The sequence below is a fragment of the Helianthus annuus genome, chromosome 8, assembly GCF_002127325.2.
Source record: "Helianthus annuus cultivar XRQ/B chromosome 8, HanXRQr2.0-SUNRISE, whole genome shotgun sequence".
NCBI classification, from domain to species: Eukaryota; Viridiplantae; Streptophyta; class Magnoliopsida; order Asterales; family Asteraceae; genus Helianthus; species Helianthus annuus.
Window position 1 is genome coordinate 93,628,539 of NC_035440.2, and position 23,437 is coordinate 93,651,975.

At 38.6% G+C, this 23,437-nt stretch overlaps 1 protein-coding gene and 1 long non-coding RNA gene across 3 annotated transcripts; both read right to left on the reverse strand.

Annotated features, from left to right (window-relative positions):
• Window positions 1-7,103: 7,103 nt before the first annotated feature.
• LOC110871357 lies at window positions 7,104-8,010 on the reverse strand. Its single transcript, XR_002553675.2, has 2 exons — window positions 7,957-8,010; window positions 7,104-7,380 (listed from the first exon to the last, which is right to left on the reverse strand). It is a non-coding gene; the product is annotated as an uncharacterized LOC110871357 (long non-coding RNA).
• Window positions 8,011-19,864: 11,854 nt separating this feature from the next.
• On the reverse strand, window positions 19,865-22,978 carry LOC110873463 (ribonuclease 2). 2 transcript variants are annotated; one of them, XM_022122404.2, is made up of 8 exons: window positions 22,746-22,978; window positions 22,608-22,642; window positions 22,455-22,528; window positions 21,565-21,670; window positions 21,388-21,479; window positions 21,042-21,206; window positions 20,838-20,904; window positions 19,865-20,090 (listed from the first exon to the last, which is right to left on the reverse strand). In XM_022122404.2, exons 1-8 carry the CDS (start codon window positions 22,946-22,948, stop codon window positions 20,038-20,040), a joined length of 795 nt encoding a protein of 264 aa, XP_021978096.1. In that variant the 5' UTR covers window positions 22,949-22,978; the 3' UTR covers window positions 19,865-20,037. The 2 variants fall into 2 exon arrangements, with proteins under 2 accessions (XP_021978096.1, XP_021978095.1); XM_022122403.2 differs by having other exon boundaries at window positions 19,865-20,093.
• Window positions 22,979-23,437: the final 459 nt, after the last annotated feature.

Consider the following 23,437-nt stretch of genomic DNA (forward strand, 5'->3'; position numbering starts at 1 on the left):
TTTAGATGTTAATTTTGTTAGAAATTTGTTACAAGTTATAATATGACACATATTATATATTATTTTTTGCAGATATGTCGTTAGACGAGGAGGAGTTTGGTGTGGTACAGGTGCCTGGATTTGATGAGATGGCCGGGGGTGATTGTTTGGGTATTCCCTATATGGACTACCCGAACAATTCTAGGGAGTATAAACGTTTTAATAGGTTGCGACAAATGAAGGTGGGTCGGCAGAAGGTGTTGTCATGGGAGGCTTTACGGGAGGTTGGGGAGGAGGGGAGAGCTCGGGGTTTGATCAGGGAGAATTCCCCGTGGGATCGCATGTTTTCGGTGGCGGCTGGGCCGTCTCATAGGACCATGATGGTGGAATTTCTGTCCACATTCATGTTTCGTCCACGGTCGGCAGACCGACCCAATTCGGATATGGACGATCCAAACGTGGAAGCACCGCCTCCCGAGGTATCTTTCTGTTTGTTCGGGCAGCGACAAAATTGGTCGCTACGTCAGTTTGTTGTTGCCACCGGGTTCTATACCGATGATGAGTTGGTTCAGGACATCTATGCCACCGCGATTTGGGCTATGCCTGATGATCAGTTGTTTGCTTGGTGGCCCACTCTAGGTGCTGGACCGTTCGGTAAGAAGGCCCGAGTTTCTGCGATTCCTGACCCACTCGTTCGCTACATACACTGCTGCACTGCCACGTCGATCTCTGCGCGTGGCAAAAGCCTAGAGTGGGTCACGAAGGTGGATCTGTTCATTCTGTACTGCTTATATACGGGCACACCGTGCGCCCTCCATCGCTGTCTGGCGGAGTATTTCGCCTCGTACACCAAACGGCAGAGGCGTATCCGTTTGATTGGAGGGGCGTTTATCACGCGTATTGCCCATCATTGCGGTCTGTATTACCCATTCCTTGATGATATGCCGGCCCCAGCACCACACAAGCCCTTAGATCTTAGGACGATGAGAGGGATGAAGATTGCGGTGAACTTTTCGGATATCGGGCATCGGTTTGTTGACGAACACCAACAGATTTATGAACCCCAACCGATAGTCCACCAGGCGCTGCTCGAGGCTGGGGAGGTGGAGATGCTGCATGTTGCTGACGTTCCTAATATGGATGGAGACATGGAGCCTCAGGTTCACCAGGTGCATCCGCAGGAGCCGCCACAGATTCCACAACGCGTTTATCATGCAGTGCGGTTGCCTCAGTCCACCCAACGTCTCCTTGAGAGGCTGGTGGCAGGTCAGGATGGTATGATGGCCAGCTGGACACAACAGTTTCAGCGGATGGACAGGCGGATGGACCGGATGGAGGATTGGATGGAGTGGGTGATGGCTAGTGAGGTCGAGAGACATACCCAGGCGGGGTTGCCAGTTCGACCCCCGCCACATCCACGAGTTTATCCGGGTTTCGACATGGAGGCAGGTCCGTCCGGGACGCATGCAGGTGGTGGGGATGATTCTGACGACAGCGATGAGGAGATGGAGGGTTAGTATTTGTATTTGTTGGGTGAATTTTATTTTGTTAAACATTTTTGGGCATGTATGAATAAATACTTATTTATTTTGGTATTTTAAACATTGGTATGTTATTTGTAACTTGATGAATGTTTGTTGGTTTTGTTATTTATGCTTAGTCGACTTATTTTAAAAAAACAACATTTTTTTAAAAAAACTTACTATATATAATAACAATGAAAAATAACAAGACAAACAACACAACATTCGATTACATTTTTTAAAAACTTAATATATATAAAAAACGACATTTATAACTAATATTCGATTACATGTACTAATATTCGATTACATGTCTTGCATAAACTTACATACTAACAATGAAAAATAACAAGACAAACAACATAAAAAAATCCAACTGATTATCAACCAACGTTCCCTCTTACGAACAACACTTGAATGAAATTCTTCAAATTCCGCTTCTTGCAATTTATAAATTCGAACCTCCTCTCTCAAAAAACTGACTTCGTTTTTCAGCACAGCCTTCGTATCCATCAGTTCTTTGATGACCACACATGCCCGACAACAGATGGGAGGATCGACCCACACAAAGAAGTTGCACTTAGAACGCTGACACGAAAAGAAAATCACTAATATACAAGGGTTAATGGAACAAAATATATATTAAAAACATACCAGACTGTGACAAGTGTAAAATTGACGTCCGGGATTAGCTTCAGTCCAAGATGTTCTTAGTGCAGCCGTCCTACCACATTTGCAAAAAACCATTGTGAATTTGTGATTAGGAAAATGGTGTATATTTCTTTGGCAAGTATGTATGACAAAAATACCCGACATTTGCAACCAGCATATACAAGCTTTTTAAAAAAAAACAAACCAATATGCCGCTCATAGGCCCATACGCTCGTATGGTGGGTACGGATCCTGACAACTTTTCAGCCTATATGCCTCGTATAGCCCGATGAGACCCATATCCTCCTACCTTTTCTGAAAAGTTGACAGGACATTTATAACACCCCACTTGCATATGCCTCTCATCAACCCATACGGGTCTCATTGAAGTTTAGTTTCACCTTCCCTTTTATACTTTATCCGAGAACAAGTACAATATCCAAATCCAAAAGTTATTTTTTGGAGGAGTTCTGGACCACAGGATGACAATTCGGAAGGGGACCACAGGCGTCTCTCGTATAGTTTTCGCTGTCGTATCGGTGTATACGGTCGGAATATTCAAGGTTTGTTTACCCTTGTTTTTTGTGGTTTTATTTTGGCGGTTTGTGGTGGTGTTGGGGTTGTGGTTGTGCTGGTGGTAGTGGTGGTGATGTTGGGGTTGTGGTGGTGGTGGGTCGGCTGGGGTGGTGGTGGTGGTGGGTCGGTTGTGTTGGTGGTGGTGGTGGTGGTGGTGGTGGGTCGGCTGGGGTGGTGGTGGTGGTGGGTCGGCTGTGTTGGTGGTAGTGGTGGGTCGGCTGGGATGGTGGTGGTGGTGGGTCGGCTGTGTTGGTGGTGGTGGGTCGGCTGTGTTGGTGGTGGTGGGTCGGCTAGGGTGGTGGTGGTGGTGGTGGGTCGGCTGTGTTGGTGGTGGTGGTGGGTTGCCTGGGGTGGTGGTGGTGGGTCGGTTGTGTTGGTGGTGGTGGTGGTGGGTCGGCTGTGGTGGTGGTGGGTGTGGGTCGGCTGTGGTGTTGGTGGTGGTGGTTGGTCGGGTGTGTTGGTGGTGGTGGTGGTTGGTCGGCTGTGGTGGTGGTGGGTGTGGGTCGGCTGTGGTGTTGGTGGTGGTGGTTGGTCGGCTGTGGTGGTGGTGGTGTTTCGGCTATGGTGGTGGTGTATCGGCTGTGGTGGTGTTTTGTTTTTTTTAATTTTTACAATATATTTTCGAATGCCGAGTCTAATGCTAAATTGTATTTTTTATTAACAGGATATCGAAAGTCGGTGTTTTGACGGTAGTGGTAGCGTAATCCTTATGGAGAAACTACGTTCGTATTTCAGATTCATGCACTAGAACGCCGATCTAGGATTACGTGTTATCGGAGTAGCATGTTGCCTCGTCAGCTCCAAGTGACGCTAGCCAACACAGTTTGCCCCGTGACATGTCCTTCCAAGAGAGGAGTTCATTTAGTGTTCTCATTAGCCTTCGACCAACGGGAATGCGACTTCGCTCACCATCCCGAGAAGGCGCGGAAGACTGGACGGTGGTTAATAAACGAAATGCCGACTCCACTACTCCAACTTCCTGATCCCTTGTGTCATCTCAGTGTCGTAGATGTGAAGCAGAATCCCGTTGGAAGGTAGGGTTCGGTACGCAATTTCAAGACAGCCGGGCTGTCTTTGAATTGTGTATGCTAGCTGCACGACCTGCACCCATGGTTTTCCTGTATAGGAATTAAAAAATATGTAACAATTATCGATCCATGGTTTAGGGTTTAGGGTTTAGTCGTTACATTCTGTATCAAAGTTACATGTTTTGTGTATTAAATTAATAAAACGATTTTTAATTACATTTTGAATTATGTTTCTTGTTGCGTTATGGTTAATAAACAACAATTGGAAAACAATTAAAGACTTTCAGAAGTTGACATTTTTTAACATACACATTGCGTTATGGAAACAATTAAACACATAATAATAATTGATAAATAAAAAAGTTGACATTTAATAAAACGTTTAATAATACTTATAAAAAATTGCCATTTTATAATATATACAATTCGTTTTAGAAAAAAAATTGACATTTAATAATACTTATAAAAAATTGCCATTTTATAATGTACACAATTCATTTCATAAAAATATGAAGTTTTTATAATACTAACACATTTTTTTATAACAACATTTTATAAAAAAAAATTTAATTTTCTTAATATTTCACAACTTCCCCATACAAATACCCTATCAAAATAAAGTTCCAAACACCCCAATCATTGGTAATCATTGGCTGACACCCAATGATTGACATTAATTAGATGGTAGGGACCAGTTTGAGGCCTATTGGGCAATGAGGGGCGTATGGGTGGGGCCAGTTTAAGGCATATTGGGCAATGAGGGTCATTTAGGGTTAGGGGGTGTTTAGATACTTTTGGGGGGGGGGGGGGGTGTGTGGATACCTTCCGTTTCTTAACTACACAAAACCTAAAATCCACCTAAATACTAGTTATGGGTGTTTAAAAAGATCCAAATATGAAAACCTGAAATTTTGAAATTTCAGGTCGAGGTCTAGATTCGGATAGTATTTTAGAAAAAAAAATCGGATATTTGGATATCCGAAATCTATGGAATTCTATATTTAATTACTTTTTATATTTGTTAGAATAGAAATACAATACAGTTTGTAACACATGTTTCTTTATTAATAGCTTATTTTGGGTTTAAAGGTGTTCTTTATTGTTCGGGTTTGAATTTTATAAGGCCTTAAACCCGAGAAACCCTACACATTGGTAAATTGAAAGCACACATAGTTTTAGCCTCAACATTCAACCATTCGCAGTAGAAAACAAACGTAATGTATGAACAAATTGTCAAAGTACGAAAACAACTAAAATATGTCTTAAAACAATCAATACGGAAACGTGCCAAAGCTCCAAGGGTGCCGGTAACCATCACCACTAGCCAAGGAGCCGCGTATCAACTCAAACTATTGCCTTATCTAAATACATGATAAAAACGTCAGCGTAGCTGAATGAGTTCTGTAGTAATAGTGAACAGGGTTATCAATTCAAAGCATATCAATAATCAATATCTTTTATAAACAGGTCTTTCGACCTCCTCGTGCAACTTTTACTCATCAACAAACATCTTCAAAACATCTTTACTCAGTCTCAAAACACTTCATTAAACCCCATTAGTTTGTAATCGTATTGGCCTAATATTTTTTTTATATTGACTGAAGTTACAAAAGAAAACACAATTTAAAAAGAAAGTTGTGTGCACTCGTCACACAAGCGTGACCAACCATCGTTAATGTCAATGTCACAAGGGCCTCGTCTCCCCATAATAAACTCTTCGTGTCAAAACACACACACACAAAATCCCGTGACGTCCATGAAGGCGTGTAACTTGTTTAGCAAACATTTAAGGACATAAAAACATGCATGCCTACCATCATTTACTCAGTAAAGCAATTAAACACTTACTTAAGCCCAAAACAGTTATAAACGTAAAACGGAAGGGAGGTAGAACTCATGTGTTTGGATACTGAAAAAGACATACGGATTCGGATGCGGGTATTTAAAGGAATTATCCGAAATTTTCGGATATCCAGATTTGAACACCCTTAGTAATACCCACAGTGGGGCTTGAACCCTCACGTACTATAGCTGAGGAGAATTCATCAAAGGGACAAATGGGGAAAATCGAACACCTCTAACTTCGTACTGCATTGATAATGTACAAATATATAGACAATTATCGGTACTCTCTTATAAAGTTTGAGCAATTATCATTCAACCTCACCATTTATGGACAGTTGTATAGATGATTTTGCATTTTATAGTAAAAGTGATGTACATTTTTATTTGTCTATTTATTGTTAGTCCTTTTAACATATGAAGGCAACACAATATAATTAGCTAAGGCAAGTAGGGGTCAGTGTTTAAATATGTGCAGGTTGTTGGTCCTTCTTGCTTCTCTTTTAGGATCGTAAATGATTAAAGAAAGGGACGTGTCAAAAGCGCTTAAACTAAGCACTTCTTGACACCCCACTAATCAGGAATTGGGTGACTTCCCTGATAAGTCCAGTGTTCAATGGTCCTTGATTATATCTGAGACGGATAGGTTGGTGAACGGAAATTAATTAACCGAAAGTTAGTTATTGGTTATTATTGAAATTAACTAACCAAACCGAACCATTTATATTTTCATATATTTCTAGATTTTATACCTCCATTTCATGTATTTCATGTTTTATACTTTCGTCTCATTTATTTATACCTCAATTTCATATATTTATACCTTTATTTCATCTATTTATACATCTATTTCATGTATTTACGCCTTCATTACATAGATTTCTAAGCAAAAATTTTAGCCTTTTTTTTATTTGATTGTTAACTGAACCGAACCGAACCGAAAACCAACACTTTAACCAAATAAACCGATTAACCAATGACTTCAATTACGATAAATGCTAATAATTGAACCAAACCGTAAACACCCTACGTTAAATCAAATCCTCAAATCTCTTACCCATTGAGTTAATGTTTTAAATTTTAACCGTTTTACTCCAATTTACTAACATAATCCAGAAATTTTTCTGATAAAAATGCCTCCAACATGATTGACACGTGTAGAGTTTAATTCATTTTTTGGATGGATTAGACAGCTGGATTCAAATGGTTGAAATTGGAAACCGTTTATTTAGAGTCATCAAGTTCAAGTGGCTCCCAAATATATGGAGTTAAAACCCTTTGCTTTTCTTTTTAATGTCGTAGATGGTTATGTAGTCTAGAAACTCGAAAACCTCTTACACACTCTGGCTCATTAGCAACACATACAAATTTTCTCACAAACTTTCCTTGGGTAATCGTTTATATCCCACAAACTTCCTTACATTTCTAATTATCGTGTACTTTCCCATCTATGTCTCATAACCAATTCATATATTATAATAACTAATGTAGTTATCAAAGTTGGAAAAATAAATATTATATAACTAGAAAAATAGAACAGCAACAGATGCAAAGGTAGATCAATGGAGGTACTGTGCGACTACTGTCACTATCTCCTTACTTATTATTCAAAGAAAATGCTGACATGCCATTCTACAAACATAAAAAGAGCACCAACAAACACAAAGGTACATCAATGGAGGTACAATGCCTCCATTACTTATTTATGGTTTTGAAATGCATTCATTAGACAACTGTTTTCACAGCAGAAAGCAACCAATCCTCAGTCTTGGTGGCGCCTTCTACAAATGGAAAGCAAAAGGTGGTGATTAGTAAAAAAACCATATGATAATAACAATGTGCATTCCAAACTAATATTATTAACCATATAATCCTTATACAACTTCTATATATAATCATATTTAACACGGAAATTATCTATTAGAAGTGTTTCTAGTCAACCCTGTCCGACCTGCCTCGACTCACTACCTACCCGTACCAAAATGTTACCCGGTTTGACATATTATCTAACCCGTGTGACCCATCCGTTTTGCCACCCTTAGGGTCATGGGCGGATCTTAGTGGAGCCGTGGCAGGGCCACGGCCCTGGCAAGTTTTTCGGCGGTAGTGCTAATTTTCCGCATTTCGATCGAAATTTTGTGTATATACTATGTTCGGCACTGGCAAATTTTTCGGCCGTAGTGCTAATTTTAGTGTCCGTGTCTTTTGGCCCTGGCAGGTTCAACGGGCAAGATCCGCCACTGCTTAGGGTAGCAATCTTTTTTTTTTTTTTGATGATGCCTTTAAAGATTTTAAATATTTGTTCACATATATGTTGTTCAAGAAAACCTGTTATGAGTACTTGAGACTAAGCTTACCCAAGAATGCGAATTTTGGTAAGCTGACATTAGCAGGACACGAAGTAGGTTCTTGTTAATGCACTTTTGGTGATAAGTGCATGTCTCCCAATTTATTAGGATCTTTATTGTACATATGTTCAAAATTAGTCCCAAGTTTTTCCTAGGGACACTTTGTCCAAGTTTTAAGGATGGTTTCCTCAGTCCGAATTTTTTTGTTGTTTTGTTTGGTCAGAGTTATTTTAGAGTCCGAAATTTTCAATCTTGGTTAGTCCGAGTTAGTCCGAGTTTTCTGTTGCTTGTGTTTTATTTCAGGTTTGTGATCCGGGTTTTTCACACTCTGATTAAGCTCAGACACTTCACTCTGTGTTTTCACTCTGAGTTTGAACTTAGAAAAGGTCTTCTGTGACATAGTTCTTGCTTGGAAGCCCACTGTTGTTTTCTGAAATGGCAAACAACAATATGACTGCAATGGTGCAAAACCTCAAGCACAATGCTGAGGTAGGGAGTAACGACAAACCTCCTTTGTTGATAAACGTGCTTGACTTTCCTGAGTGGAAGGAGCGTTTTGAAAGATATGTACGAGCAAAAGACATTAAGATCTGGTTGTGTATTGTCAAAGGATGTGGAGCTACTCCAGTACGTACGTTGACGATTGATACGTATTTGGGGCTCACTGACGAACAGAAAAGATTCTTTGACTGTGAAGAGAAAGCTATGTCAATGATAACGATGGCAATGCTACAATCTATACTCCATACGTTTCGTAAGAGAAATAGCTCGAAGGAGTTGTGGGATAGCATGATTGAGCGATATGAAGGAAATGCAATCTACAAGAAACGACGACTCGAAAAGTTGAAGACTCAATTCGTTGTGTTTAAAGCGTTAAAGAATGAATCATTTGATGACACTGTGAATCGATTTTATCATATGTTGAGCGAACTTGATAGAAGTCAGGAGGGTATCTACACTGAATTTGAGAAGGTCGAGAAGTTTCTGAATTGTCTTCCTAGAGAATGGAATATGTACACCGCATTGATTAGAGAGGGTGTTCTCTATGAGGAGCTCTCATTGGAAGAAGCTGTTCAAAAGCTGAAAGGTTATGCATGGAATATGGAAGATCAAGCATCTGATTTCGAGAAGCTCCAGGATCCTCAGTTATTTAAGGCTTCGAAACAAATAGAGAAGGGTAGTAACAATGGAGTCGGTGTTGCTTTGTATTCGGAGAATGAAGGTTCTGCAAGTGAACACGCCTTTATAAGCAACAGTGTTAGCTCAATTGGAACAAACAATTCTAATCAAGGGATGTACTCTTCTAGTGGAGCTCAGAAATCTCAAGGAACAAGTTTGAACATTCCTAAGATAGATGCAAGCGGTTTGAAGTTGATTGAAGAGAATATGAGTCTGTTGGCGTCCTTCATGACTGCCTACGAGAACTTCTGTCTTGGGAAACTCGTTGAACCGTCAAGTCTCGATGAGGACTTTGATCAGATAGATCAAGACGAAATGGAAGAACTTGATCTACAACTCAATATGGCACTGTTAGTCCGTAAAGCGAAGAAGTTTCTGCTGAAGACGGGTAGGAAGTTCATAGGAGGTCAGACAAAGACTCGAATGGGAGTCGACATGTCAAAGGTAAAGTGTTACAACTGCGGTATCTGCGGGCATTTCGCACGTGATTGTCGAAAGCCGAAGATGGAAAGATCTGATAGAGACAACAACTCCCGAGGAAACAATTCAAGACCTCACAACAATGCATCAACTGCTACCTCTAACTCAAACTCAATTGCTCGTTCAAGTGGGTCTGAAAATCTTACACCTTCGACAAACAATGCTATGGTGGCTCAACCTCTACAGAGTGTGACTGAACCTTATGACTGGGTTGTGCTTTGGAAGACATCTCTGGAGCAATTGTGTCACAAGCATTTATAGCAGAAATTGTGAACGAAGAAGTGTATGAAGAGGTTGTAGAAGAGACTAGTATTGAGGAGCTTGCGGTTGTAGCTGAAGTTCTTGGGGAAGAGTTGGATTCGGGGAATGTTGCTGAGAATGAAAGTCCTTCGATCGAAGAGACTGTTGAGAAGTCTAGCAAGACAGAAGATGGAGAAAAAGGAGAACGCTTTGAATTCAACATCTCCACAGCTGAAATGCAGCAATTTGCGGATGCAGAAGCTAAAAGGTTGGAAGAAAACTCCGTAGAAAACGAGGCTTGTGCATTCATGGCTGGCATTGAGGTAAAATCATCTTCTGTAGATAAGCGATGTGCTAGATGTGTTGAGTTTGTGACTAAAATTGATAGATATACACTTCATGACACAAACTTAATTGCAGATTTAGAAAAATCCAGAGAACTCATTGCTGTTTTGTCTAATTCGGATAAAGAACACCGAATTAAGATAAAAGCGCTGAAAAATGATATCTCTGAATTTGAGAGACTTGTGGCTCAGGGAAATCTTAGAAATCAGGAATTAAAATCTGAACTTGAAATGAATCAAAATTGTGTTTTGGAAAAGAACAAAATCATTTTGGAAAAAGATAATCTGATTTTAGATTTGCAACGAAAGATTGAAAAGTTCAGGGATTCATCCGAAGTGATGAATTTCTGTATTAACAGCCAGCGTCTCAAAGAATCTGAGGAAGAAATGTTTGGCATTGGTTATACTAAGGTGCATCCTCCGGTAAACCATAACTATACATCGATGCCAAGCATTGACCCTGAATTGGCAAATTTTGTGCCAAAGACTCCTCTGACGGTTGAACCGCAAAGTGAGTCAGAATCTGAGCCAGATGAAGTTACTGACTCATATCAGTCGAAGATGAGTGGATTTTCAAAGAAAAATGAGGTGAATCTTGAAAACATTGAAAATTTGATAAGCAATAAGATTTTGGAAATTTTCAATCAAGTTCAAAATGAGAGGTCAAAGCCAAAGTCACGTGGGAAAAATAAAAGGGCTTTGAAAAATGTTCCTAAAACTGAGTTTGTTAAAGGGGAGGATTTTGTCAAAGAAGAAGTAAAAATTGAAACAGGTTCCAACTCTCAGTTTGTGAACCAAATTTTGAAAAATTCCACCAATGCCTCATCATCTTCGACCGATCATGAGGAACGTCCAAAGAATGCTGCGAAAATTCACAAATGCTACAAGTGTCGTGGGAAAGGACACTTAGCAGCAGACTGTCCAAATGACAGGGGTAAATCACTTGTTGATCCTGATCAAAAGAAAACTTTTGTTGAAAAGCCACAAATTAAAGCAGTTAATGTTGAAAAGAAAAATGGTAAAAATCAGAAGGTTGAGAAAATTAAAGTGATTAAACAAGGAGTAAAACCAGTTGTCAAACCAAATGTTAAATCACAACAAAATCAGGATCAAGAGGAGAAACCCGTTGTTATTAACTGTGGGGACAGATCAGAAAATGTACCTCAAAGACATGATACTCGTAAGAAAACCCCTCACAGACGACAAAATCATGTCACCTTTCAAGGAGTTGAGAATGACCAACGTTCTGGAGGTTCGAACAACAACTATGTTAGACCTCATGCACAGAAAAGATTCGTGAATGATCGAAATGCATCACCCCCCCCCCCCCGATTTCCAAATCAAAGACCGCATTCGGATAATCATCCACGATCATTCTCAAGACACGAAGATGCTCCTAGATTTGGTAGAAATTTTGAGCCACCCAGGAATCAAAATTACAGTTACCAAAACTATGGAAGCCGAGGGTATGGAAACTCTGGTTATACCAACAGATCGTCAACTCCGTATAATCCACGATTTGCGGGGACTCATTCCAACAATTTCCGAAATGGAAATGGTGGACACAGAGGCGATGATGGTTATTTCAAAGAGTTTTCTTATGTTGACGAATCAGGACGACCCAAGACCATCATGGCTTGGGTCCCACACTCTAACTAAATTTTTGTTGGGGAGTGTAGGAGCAGCTGAAGAGGGCTATCTATATTTGGTATATCGATAGTGGCTGTTCCAGACACATGACAGGAAATAAAGAGTTATTGAACAATTTTAAACAATTCCGTGGTGGTTATGTAAATTTTGCCGGTGAAAAGGGTGGTTACATCACCGGTGAAGGCTCTGTGTCAAATGGAAAAATCACGCTGCATAAAGTGAACTATGTTGAAGAACTGAAGCATAACTTGATGTCGGTTTCTCAAATCTGTGATAACAAGTACATGATGCTTTTCACTGATAAAGCTTGCTTCGTCCTGCGTCCGGGATTTGTTATTCCTGAAGATTGGATCGTTATGAGGGCTCCAAGGGTGAATAACACATATGTCATGGACATGCGCCCGTTGGTTAACTCGTCTGCTCCAGTGACTTGTCTACTTTCAAATGCGACTGAAGATCAATCGTATCTCTGGCATAGGAGAATGGGCCACGTGCATCTGCGAAAGATGAACCACTTAGTGAAAAACAACTTGGTGTTGGGGGTTCCTTTACGTAGTTTCAATATGCACAACAAATGTGAATCATGTGAAAAGGAAAAATCAAACGAAAGCCTCATAAACCGAAAACAGTTAACTCAATCCAAAAACCACTTGAATTGCTTCACATGGATCTTTTCGGCCCGATCCATGTTGCTAGCATTGGTGGAATGTCTTATTGCTTAGTTGTCACTGACGATTTCTCACGTTACTCTTGGGTATTTTTCTAAAAACAAAGGATCAAACCGCTGGTATTTTAAGAGATTTATTCAAACAACTTGAGAAAAATTATTCACTTCCTATTAAGAAAATCCGAAGTGACAACGGCACTGAGTTTAAAAATCAGTATATGGATGAGTTATGTCAGGAAATGGGAATAATTCATCAGTTCAGCGCTCCATATGTTCCTCAACAGAACGGAGTTGCAGAACGGAAGAATCGTACCCTAATTGAGGCGGCCCGCACTATGCTTTCTGAATCAAAATTGCCAATTTTCTTCTGGGCCGAGGCGGTAAACACTGCATGTTATGTGTTAGATCATGTGCTTACTGTCAAAAGAGAAGATAAAACTTGTTATGAATTGCTTGAAAACAGGAAACCGAACTTATCTGGTTTTCAGCCTTTTGGGATTAAGTGTGTTATCAAACGCACCAAAGATACTCCGAAAATGGGGGAAGTTGGTGAAATTGGGTTCTTTTTGGGTTATGCCAATGGAACTCCAAACAAACGCGTTTATAACATCAAGAAGCGAATAGTGGAGATCGTGTTTGATATAACTCCTTTGAGTTTCGATCCTCCACCGTCCGAATTCGGTCCCAAAAGCAGTTATGATTATGATAAATTATTTCATTCGTTTGATCTTCCTGATGTTTCAGAAGAAGATTCGGAGGTTGTATACACACATCTTGTGAACAAAGATGAAGTGGATGCGAGCTGGAGAGCAAGTATTCCTACTAATGTGTCTTCGAATGTTCCAGTCGCTGATTCTTCGACCGTAAATGATGTTGTTGCTGAGCAGATCCCCAATGCAGCTGCTCAAACTACAAGTGGAGATCTATACGTTGACTTTTCAGCATATTCAAATGTTGATGCGTCTTTTGGTAATGGTGAAGCTTCTAGTAGTAATGCACATGCTGAGGGGGAGATTCAATCGAATTTGGGAAACAATCTTCAAGCTCCGGCAATCCCAGTTCCAAGAACAAATATTCATCATCCTGTTGATAATATTATTGGGAATCCAAATGCGGGAGTGCAAACGCGAAGGAGTATTTCAGAAATGCAATGTCTGTTCTCTGCTATCAAGAAAGAAGAAATCTACAATCTTACCCTGCATGAATGTTTTATCTCTCAGATAGAGCCGAAGAACTATCAAATGGCTCTGAAGGATAATTCTTGGTGTGAGGCGATGCAAGAAGAGTTAGCTCAGTTCGACAAGTTAAAGGTGTGGAATTTGGTCGATCTTCCAAAGGGCCAACATGCAATCAACACGAAATGGGTTTTCAAGTGCAAGAAAGACGATAAGGGTGTCGTTGTCAGAAACAAAGCACGGTTGGTTGTTCAAGGCTTCAATCAGGAGGAAGGGATTGATTATACCGAAGTTTATGCACCGGTGGCAAGACTGGAAGCTATTCGTTTGTTTCTAGCCTTTGCTGCACACATGCGTATCAAAGTCTATCAGTTGGATGTGAAAAGCACCTTCCTTTACGGGAAATTGCATGAAACTGTGTATGTGTCCCAACCACCGGGTTTCGAAGCTCCAGGGTTAGACAACAAGGTCTATTTGTTGGACAAGGCTCTCTACGGTCTCCATCAGGCCCCTCGAGCATGGTACGAGACGTTGTCAAAGCATCTTTTGGAGCATGGGTTCTCGTGTGGTGCAATTGACTCCACACTGTTCATTTTGAAGAAAGGGGGAGATTTTCTGATTGTGCAAATTTACGTTGATGACATAATTTTTGGTTCTTCAAATGAAGAATTGTGTCGTGAGTTCAAAGCGGTGATGAAGTCAAAGTTTGAAATGAGCGCGACGGGCGAGTTATCCTTCTTTTTAGGTCTTCAAGTGAGTCAAGAAAAAACCGGGACGTACGTGCATCAGACAAAGTATGTCCACAAGATTCTCAAAAGATTTGGATTGGAAGATAGCTTACCCTATGACACGCCTCTACCGACAAATCTCAAGCTTTCACCCGATGATGAGAAAGATCCTGAAGTGGATCCGACTCTATATCGAGCAATGATAGGTTCATTGATGTATCTTACTGCTTCACGACCAGATATTATGTTCTCTGTTTGTTTGTGTGCTAGGTACCAATCAACTCCGAAGGAGTCGCACTTGAAAGCTGTCAAGCGTATTTTCAGATATCTGAAAGGGACGCCTAAGCTTGGATTGTGGTATCCAGCTGAAGGTGGTCTGGATTTGATGGCGTATGCTGACGCAGATTTCGGAGGGTGCCGGATGAACAGAAAGTCCACCTCTGGCGGCGCACAACTTCTTGGGAATCGTCTTGTCTCTTGGCAATGCAAAAAGCAAGTTGCCGTTTCTCTATCCACATGCGAGGCCGAGTACATTGCTGCTTCAAGCTGTTGTGCTCAGGTTTTGTGGATTCAGCAGCAAATGAGGGACTACGGTTTGAATTTTACTCGAACTCCTATCCTTGTCGATAACAACTCTGCCATTTCCATAACAAACAATCCAGTAAATCACTCACGCACTAAGCACATATATGTTAGGCATCATTTTATTCGCGACTGTGCTGAGAAGGGTTTAATAGAAGTGGTTAGGGTAGACACCTTGGATAATCTTGCCGACCTGTTTACGAAAACATTCGATCGGGCTAGATTTGAAAATCTGGTCCGAATGATTGGCATGATCAACCCAGAGTAAAATGCTTTCAAAACTCGCATAGAAACTTTATTTTATCTTTTCTGTATAGTTCTTACCGCTTTCGAAAAATTGAAAAAACTCCAAAAATATTTTACTTAGTTGTAGGATAAATTTCAGAAAAATACAAAAACATATGAAAAATCTAAAATGAATTCGTGTTGAGATATAAGGGAAATGATAGTACATCGGTTAGTTGTATCTGGTGCTGGACTATGGCTATATATATATATATATATATATATATATATATATATATATATATATATATATATATATATATATATATATATATATATATATATAATTAACCGTTAAATGTGACAGCTTCATTATACGTTGCTTCGGTAGGTTTTACGTGTAAATAAGAACCTGTCTTTGGTATATAAACATAATGAACTGCGTAACTCGTGTGGCGCATCTCTCGGATATATGGTCTTGGTACCGTAATTTCGTTTGATAGATTGCCGAGGTTCTGAGATAAGTGGTCTTTATGTTGTTTATCATCTGGGTATCATGGTTGTTTCTTTTACCGGAAATAGCGGGGACGCAAGTCTAGATCTTCCATGATACCATACATACGTGTAAATATCTTTAACTCTTGATGCATCCGACCCGAATAAGTGATAAACAATCACATGTCCCACAAAATCATGCGGGAGTCAAGTTTATCTTCAATAAGTGATTCTATCACAAATGACTTGCTCCTGTGCCCTTTGCATCTGAAATCCAAATAAGTGAGTATCTCACATTAGCTTATACGTCAAAAACAGATGATAAATGGTATACTCACCAGTAAGATGATCTCTCGCGCATACCTTGATACGGGAGTATATTCTGAGGTGGGTAAACATAGTTACTGTCAGCTATTAATACACTTAATTTCATATCTCGAAAACAGTGTTCGAAAGCGTGCTAAAACTTAAGTGGACCACAATACCGTTGAACGTCTTGAACTGTCAACATCATACTAAAAGATTAAATTTAAATGCTATGGTTCTTGTGTCGGATACTGACAGAAAAACCGATATGATTCTTTTGCTCCGATTTCGCAAAAAGATAATTAGTGTAAATACGTTCGTAGGTTTAATTTCCATTTCAGTCAAAAATTGAAAAACCACAAAAAGATTTTGCTTTCTTGTTTCTATGTGCGAGTTATCTTATTAAGAATACTCTAGGGTTGTGAAAATTGTTTAAACAAGTTATTAAATGTTAGTTGTTTAATATTTCAATTGTTTATTCTGGGATATGGGAATTTATTCTTGGGATCCAGGTTTGGGCCGATGTCTCAAGGGTCAAGTTTCTTAATCCGGGGTTAAGTGTTTCAGGTCTGGATCGTTCATCTCAAGATGGAAGATTTGGAGAAGCTGTGTGCATATGGGTCGTTCATCTCAAGATAGAAGATTTGGAGAAGCTGTGTGCGTCTGGTTCGTTCATCTCAAGATGGAAGTGTTGAAGAAGCTTCGTCGCCTACCTCTAATACCTTGAAGAAGATCGTGTGCTAGCTGATCAGTTCATCAAGGTAGTTCAATTCTGTGTGAAGAGCAAGATCTGGGCAGGAAGCAGCTCTCGAAGAAAGGATGAAGATCTCAAGACCAATGAAGACCATGCACTGATCAAGGGGGAGTTTGTTAATGCACCTTAGGTGATAAGTGCATGACTCCCATGTTACCAATGAAAGGATGAAGATCTCAAGTTCAATGAAGACCATGCACTGATTAAGGGGGAGTTTGTTAATGCACTTTTGGTGATAAGTGCATGTCTCCCAATTTATTAGGGTCTTTATTGTACATATGTTCAAAATTAGTCCCAAGTTTTTCCTAGGGACACTTTGTCCAAGTTTTAAGGATGGTTTCCTTAGTCAGAGTTTTTTGTATAGGATTAAGGTCAGAGTTTGTTTGTGTAGCTTTTGTCTGAGTTCTGTCTAGGCAAAAGGTCTGAGCTTTGTGCTATATGTTTTGTCTGGGCTTTCTAGTTAGTCTTGAAAGTCCGGGTTTTGCCTTGTATATATAACTTTATATGGAATAGACAAGGCAACGATTCTATGTGAATTTCTGTGCACCTAACCCTAATCATTGTCTTTTGTCTGGCGCCTGCTTTGTATGAGTGACGTCATTCATCTTCATCAAGAATACTCAGTGTATTCTTGATTTCTCTCTCAAATATTCTAGTGTTTCATCTGCAGTGGTTGATCATCTATGGAATTCTATATTTAATTACTTTTTATATTTGTTAGAATAGAAATACAATACAGTTTGTAACACATGTTTCTTTATTAATAGCTTATTTTGGGTTTAAAGGTGTTCTTTATTGTTCGGGTTTGAATTTTATAAGGCCTCAAACCCAGGAAACCCTACTCATTGGTAAATTGAAAGCACACATAGTTTTAGCCTCAACATTCAACCATTCGCAGTAGAAAACAAACGTAATGTATGAACAAATTGTCAAAGTACGAAAACTACTAAAATATGTCTTAAAACAATCAATACGAAAACGTGCCAAAGCTCCAAGGGTGCCAGTAACCATCACCACTAGCTATGGAGCCGCGTATCAACTCAAACTATTGCCTTATCTAAATACATGATAAAAACGTCAGTGTAGCTGAATGAGTTCTATAGTAATAGTGAATAGGGTTATCAATTCAAAGCATATCAATAATCAATATCTTTTATAAACAGGTCTTTCGACCTCCTCGTGCAACTTTTACTCATCAACAAACATCTTCAAAACATCTTTACTCAGTCTCAAAACACTTCATTAAACCCCATTAGTTTGTAATCGTATTGGCCTAATATTTTTTTTATATTGACTGAAGTTACAAAAGAAAACACAATTTAAAAAGAAAGTTGTGTGCACTCGTCACACAAGCGTGACCAACCATCGTTAATGTCAATGTCACAAGGGCCTCGTCTCCCCATAATAAACTCTTCGTGTCAAAACACACACACACAAAATCCCGTGACGTCCATGAAGGCGTGTAACTTGTTTAGCAAACAATTAAGGACATAAAAACATGCATGCCTACCATCATTTACTAAGTAAAGCAATTAAACACTTACTTAAGCCCAAAACAGTTATCAACGTAAAACGGAAGGGAGGTAGAACTCATGTGTTTGGATAGTGAAAAAGACATACGGATTCGGATGCGGGTATTTAAAGGAATTATCCGAAATTTTCGGATATCCGGATTTGAACACCCTTAGTAAATACCCACAGTGGGGCTTGAACCCTCACGTACTATAGATGAGGAGAATTCATCAAAGGGACAAATGGGGAAAATCGAACACCTCTAACTTCGTACTGCATTGATAATGTACAAATATATAGACAATTATCGGTACTCTCTTATAAAGTTTGAGCAATTATCATTCAACCTCACCATTTATGGACAGTTGTATAGATGATTTTGCATTTTATAGTAAAGTGATGTACATTTTTATTTGTCTATTTATTGTTAGTCCTTTTAAGCATATGAAGGCAACACAATATAATTAGCTAAGGCAAGTAGGGGTCAATGTTTAAATATGTGCAGGTTGTTGGTCCTTCTTGCTTCTCTTTTAGGATCGTAAATGATTAAAGAAAGGGACGTGTCAAAAGCGCTTAAACTAAGCACTTCTTGACACCCCACTAATCAGGAATTGGGTGACTTCCCTGATAAGTCCAGTGTTCAATGGTCCTTGATTATATCTGGGACGGATAGGTTGGTGAACGGAAATTAATTAACCGAAAGTTAGTTATTGGTTATTATTGAAATTAACTAACCAAACCGAACCATTTATATTTTCATATATTTCTAGATTTTATACCTCCATTTCATGTATTTCATGTTTTATACTTTCGTCTCATTTATTTATACCTCCATTTCATATATTTATACCTTTATTTCATCTATTTATACATCTATTTCATGTATTTACGCCTTCATTACATAGATTTCTAAGCAAAAATTTTAGCCTTTTTTTTATTTGATTGTTAACTGAACCGAACCGAACCGAAAACCAACACTTTAACCAAATAAACCGATTAACCAATGACTTCAATTACGATTAATGCTAATAATTGAACCAAACCATAAACATCCTACGTTAAATCAAATCCTCAAATCTCTTACCCATTGAGTTAATGTTTTAAATTTTAACCATTTTACTCCAATTTACTAACATAATCCAGAAATTTTTCTGATAAAAATGCCTCTAACATGATTGACACGTGTAGAGTTTAATTCATTTTTTGGATGGATTAGACAGCTGGATTCAAATGGTTGAAATTGGAAACCGTTTATTTAGAGTCATCAAGTTCAAGTGGCTCCCAAATATATGGAGTTAAAACCCTTTGCTTTTCTTTTTAATGTCGTAGATGGTTATGTAGTCTAGAAACTCGAAAACCTCTTACACACTCTGGCGCATTAGCAACACATAAAAATTTTCTCACAAACTTTCCTTGGGTAATCGTTTATATCCCACAAACTTCCTTACATTTCTAATTATCGTGTACTTTCCCATCTATGTCTCATAACCAATTCATATATTATAATAACTAATGTAGTTATCAAAGTTGTAAAAATAAATATTATATAACTAGAAAAATAGAACAGCAACAGATGCAAAGGTAGATCAATGGAGGTACTGTGTGACTACTGTCACTATCTCCTTTACTTATTATTCAAAGAAAATGCTGACATGCCATTCTACAAACATAAAAAGAGCACCAACAAACACAAAGGTACATCAATGGAGGTACAATGCCTCCATTACTTATTTATGGTTTTGAAATGCATTCATTAGACAACTGTTTTCACAGCAGAAAGCAACCAATCCTCAGTCTTGGTGGCGCCTTCTACAAATGGAAAGCAAAAGGTGGTGATTAGTAAAAAAACCATATGATAATAACAATATGCATTCCAAACTAATATTATTAACCATATAATCCTTATACAACTTCTATATATAATCATATTTAACACGGAAATTATCTATTAGAAGTGTTTCTAGTCAACCCTGTCCGACCTGCCTCGACTCACTACCTACCCGTACCAAAATGTTACCCGGTTTGACATATTATCTAACCCGTGTGACCCATCCGTTTTGCCACCCTTAGGGTCATGGGCAGATCTTAGTTGAGCCGTGGCAGGGCCACGGCCCTGGCAAGTTTTTCGGCCGTAGTGCTAATTTTCCGCATTTCGATCGAAATTTTGTGTATATACTATGTTCGGCACTGGCAAATTTTTCGGCCGTAGTGCTAATTTTAGTGTCCGTGTCTTTTGGCCCTGGCAGGTTCAACGGGCAAGATCCGCCACTGCTTAGGGTAGCAATCTTTTTTTTTTTTTTTTGATGATGCCTTTAAAGATTTTAAATATTTGTTCACATATATGTTGTTCAAGAAAAGCTGTTAGACCATGTGTAGTGGTGATCAACTATAATGCCCCCACCATGGGGCGTTTTGCGCCATGTGGCATCCTAGTCAGCATGGGGGCATTATAGAAAAAGTGGTGTAGTGGTATAACGCCCCATAATGCCCCATTCAATCATTTTACAATCATTTCACAATTATCTTTTTATGAGTACTTGAGACTAAGCTTACCCAAGAATGCGAATTTTGGTAAGCGGACATTAGCAGGACACGAAGTAGGTTCTACACACTCCCGAGGCTGCAAGATCAACATTAATACACCATAATTAGAAGTCATTATAGTAATACAGAAAAAAAATGTATAATAATCTACAGATTATGGGTTTATTATAAACATCTATTACAAAATAGAAAAAGAAAATATTAGTGACAAACCTGGAGGTCCTTGGTAAAACACAAACGAACTTCTTTAATTACATCACCGTTTTTGCAGTCCAATTGAGGCTTTGCATGGAAAGCATTTTCAATAGCAGAAATGAGAACAGCTGATGGGTATGTGTTTGAATTTGAAGGTTTAACTTTTGCTTGTAAAAGAACTTCCTGAAAACAGGAGAAACATAGGATGTAATAATAAATAGGCCAACAAAAATAATATCCTCTAATAATAGATAGGTGAAAAGAAATGATGGGATGATTTTTGGATATTTTATCATATTAAAATCTAGCCAGAGAAGCAGTTAAAATTCACAAAATATAAAAATAAAAAAATAAAAAACCTTACCGTGACATTATACTTCAAATACAATTCAAGGGCTGTTAGGAAATACCCATATTGGTCTCCTGTTACTGAGGTGGAGCATGTACCATGTTGCTCTGCAAATAACATGAAGCCATGAGTTAAAGCATTAATGCATGATGATTACCAAAAAGCAAAGATTCTTATAAAATGAATGATTACCCCACTGATCGGCCCAAAACGAGTTCGTTTTGTTATTGCATGATGATATGTCGTTGCAACTTAGTATCGGCCAATACTTGTGCATAGCATCAAGCAATGGTGCAATCTACATATTGGAACAACAATAATGCATACTCAGATAATTTTATAAATAACTTCTAATGCGCAGCTGTTAATATAAATAATTATATATATGATACTGAAGGTGTTGGTTTGCAAATAATCAAGATTACCTCTCTGTCTCTACATATCAATATTTTATATGTTTGTTATAAGAAAAATTATTATAGTATAAGTACTAGATGTGTAATATGGTGTACAATATAAACACTCACCTCATGTAACCCTAATTATACAATTACAATCCAATACAACTCTCATTACAAAGTTTAACTTTTGCATACTTGAGTCTTTATGTGGGTTAAATGATGTTAGTCCGGGTTTAGTAAGGTCACAGATGGGTCCTTAGTTTAGTTGAAATGCCCGCTGAAATAAGGGTCAAGTAACTGTCAATTTCAAGGCTATAGATAGCCTTCTATCGTACCGACACTGGATAACAATAATATAGAGTGTGTGTGTGTGTAAAGTGTTTTATTCTTCGTTCCTCGCTCTTCTTTTATGGTTCTCGATCTATTGATCCTGAACAGCAGAAGGTAGTATAGTAGTTTTGTTAGTAGGGTTTGTAGTTATATGAAAAGCGGTTGATGGATGATGAAAGAAAACTCGAAAATATTGTATCACAAATTGATGGATGATGTAGCTTTTGTACAAAAATTTTTGGGTATATACGTTTTCGACCTTCCGGTTTTATAGAAATTTTTGGGTATATACGTTTTAGACCTCTCCATAGGAAATCTCAAGCTTGGCCACTAATCACAATATTAGAATACCTTTGATTCATCATAAGCAGCACCTTCACAACATGATGGCCATGATCCATTTTTGTAATCAGGCCATAGTCCATCTGCAAGCACGGTATATATAGAGGTTACTCACGTGTTCATTAGCGAAAAGGGTGCGGAATGTTTGTATAGAAAACTTACGGATTGTGAATCCTGGTGGAGATTGAGAATGTTCTCTGGAAATCATAAGAAAGAATAAGTTTTTCATCATATTATATGCAACTTTGTTAAAATAAATAATAATATCTATCCGCATGAGATTGATTAATTGTTAATTACCCTGCGCAACAACCATTTTCAGGACAACATTTATTCTCATGTGTTGAGCAGAAAGTTGCAGGCCATTGGAGAGCCAGTGTGAAGAAATCAAATTGGCTTTGTTGAGTGAGAGTCGACACGAGATCAACTGCTCTTCCGTTGGCGTACAACAATCCAGAGAAGAGAACTGATAGGAGGATCATGGTGGTTGAGTATGAAGCCATTGTTATTTGATTTTCTGTTTGTGCTGAAGGAGAAGAGGTAGTAGTTGGTATTTATAGGCAGCATATGATCAGAGTGGACAAAAAAATATATTTGTTTTTTCTTTATATAGATTAGAGTGTTTATTCCAAGCAATATTGGATTTAATAATTCATTGTGTGATTGATAATAATACATACTTGTAAATTAACCAATGACACTTTAAACAAAATTAACTTTCATTGAAAATTAAGAAACTTCCCGCATGCGGTATGCTCATATAATGTATATATATGTGAGCCATCGTGGGGGATTGGGGGAAGGGGGAATGAAAGTGTACTAATTTTAACGTTATTTACTAATTTCGTGAAAATAACGTTAAAAGCTGAGGACGGTTAATCATGCATCATGTGGTGGCGTTGATAGCTGAAAGACAAAAGGGTACATGCACTAATCGGTCTTTGTCCAGATTGCTGAGTGTTATGTGACTTATGTCCAAAGCTTGATGTAAA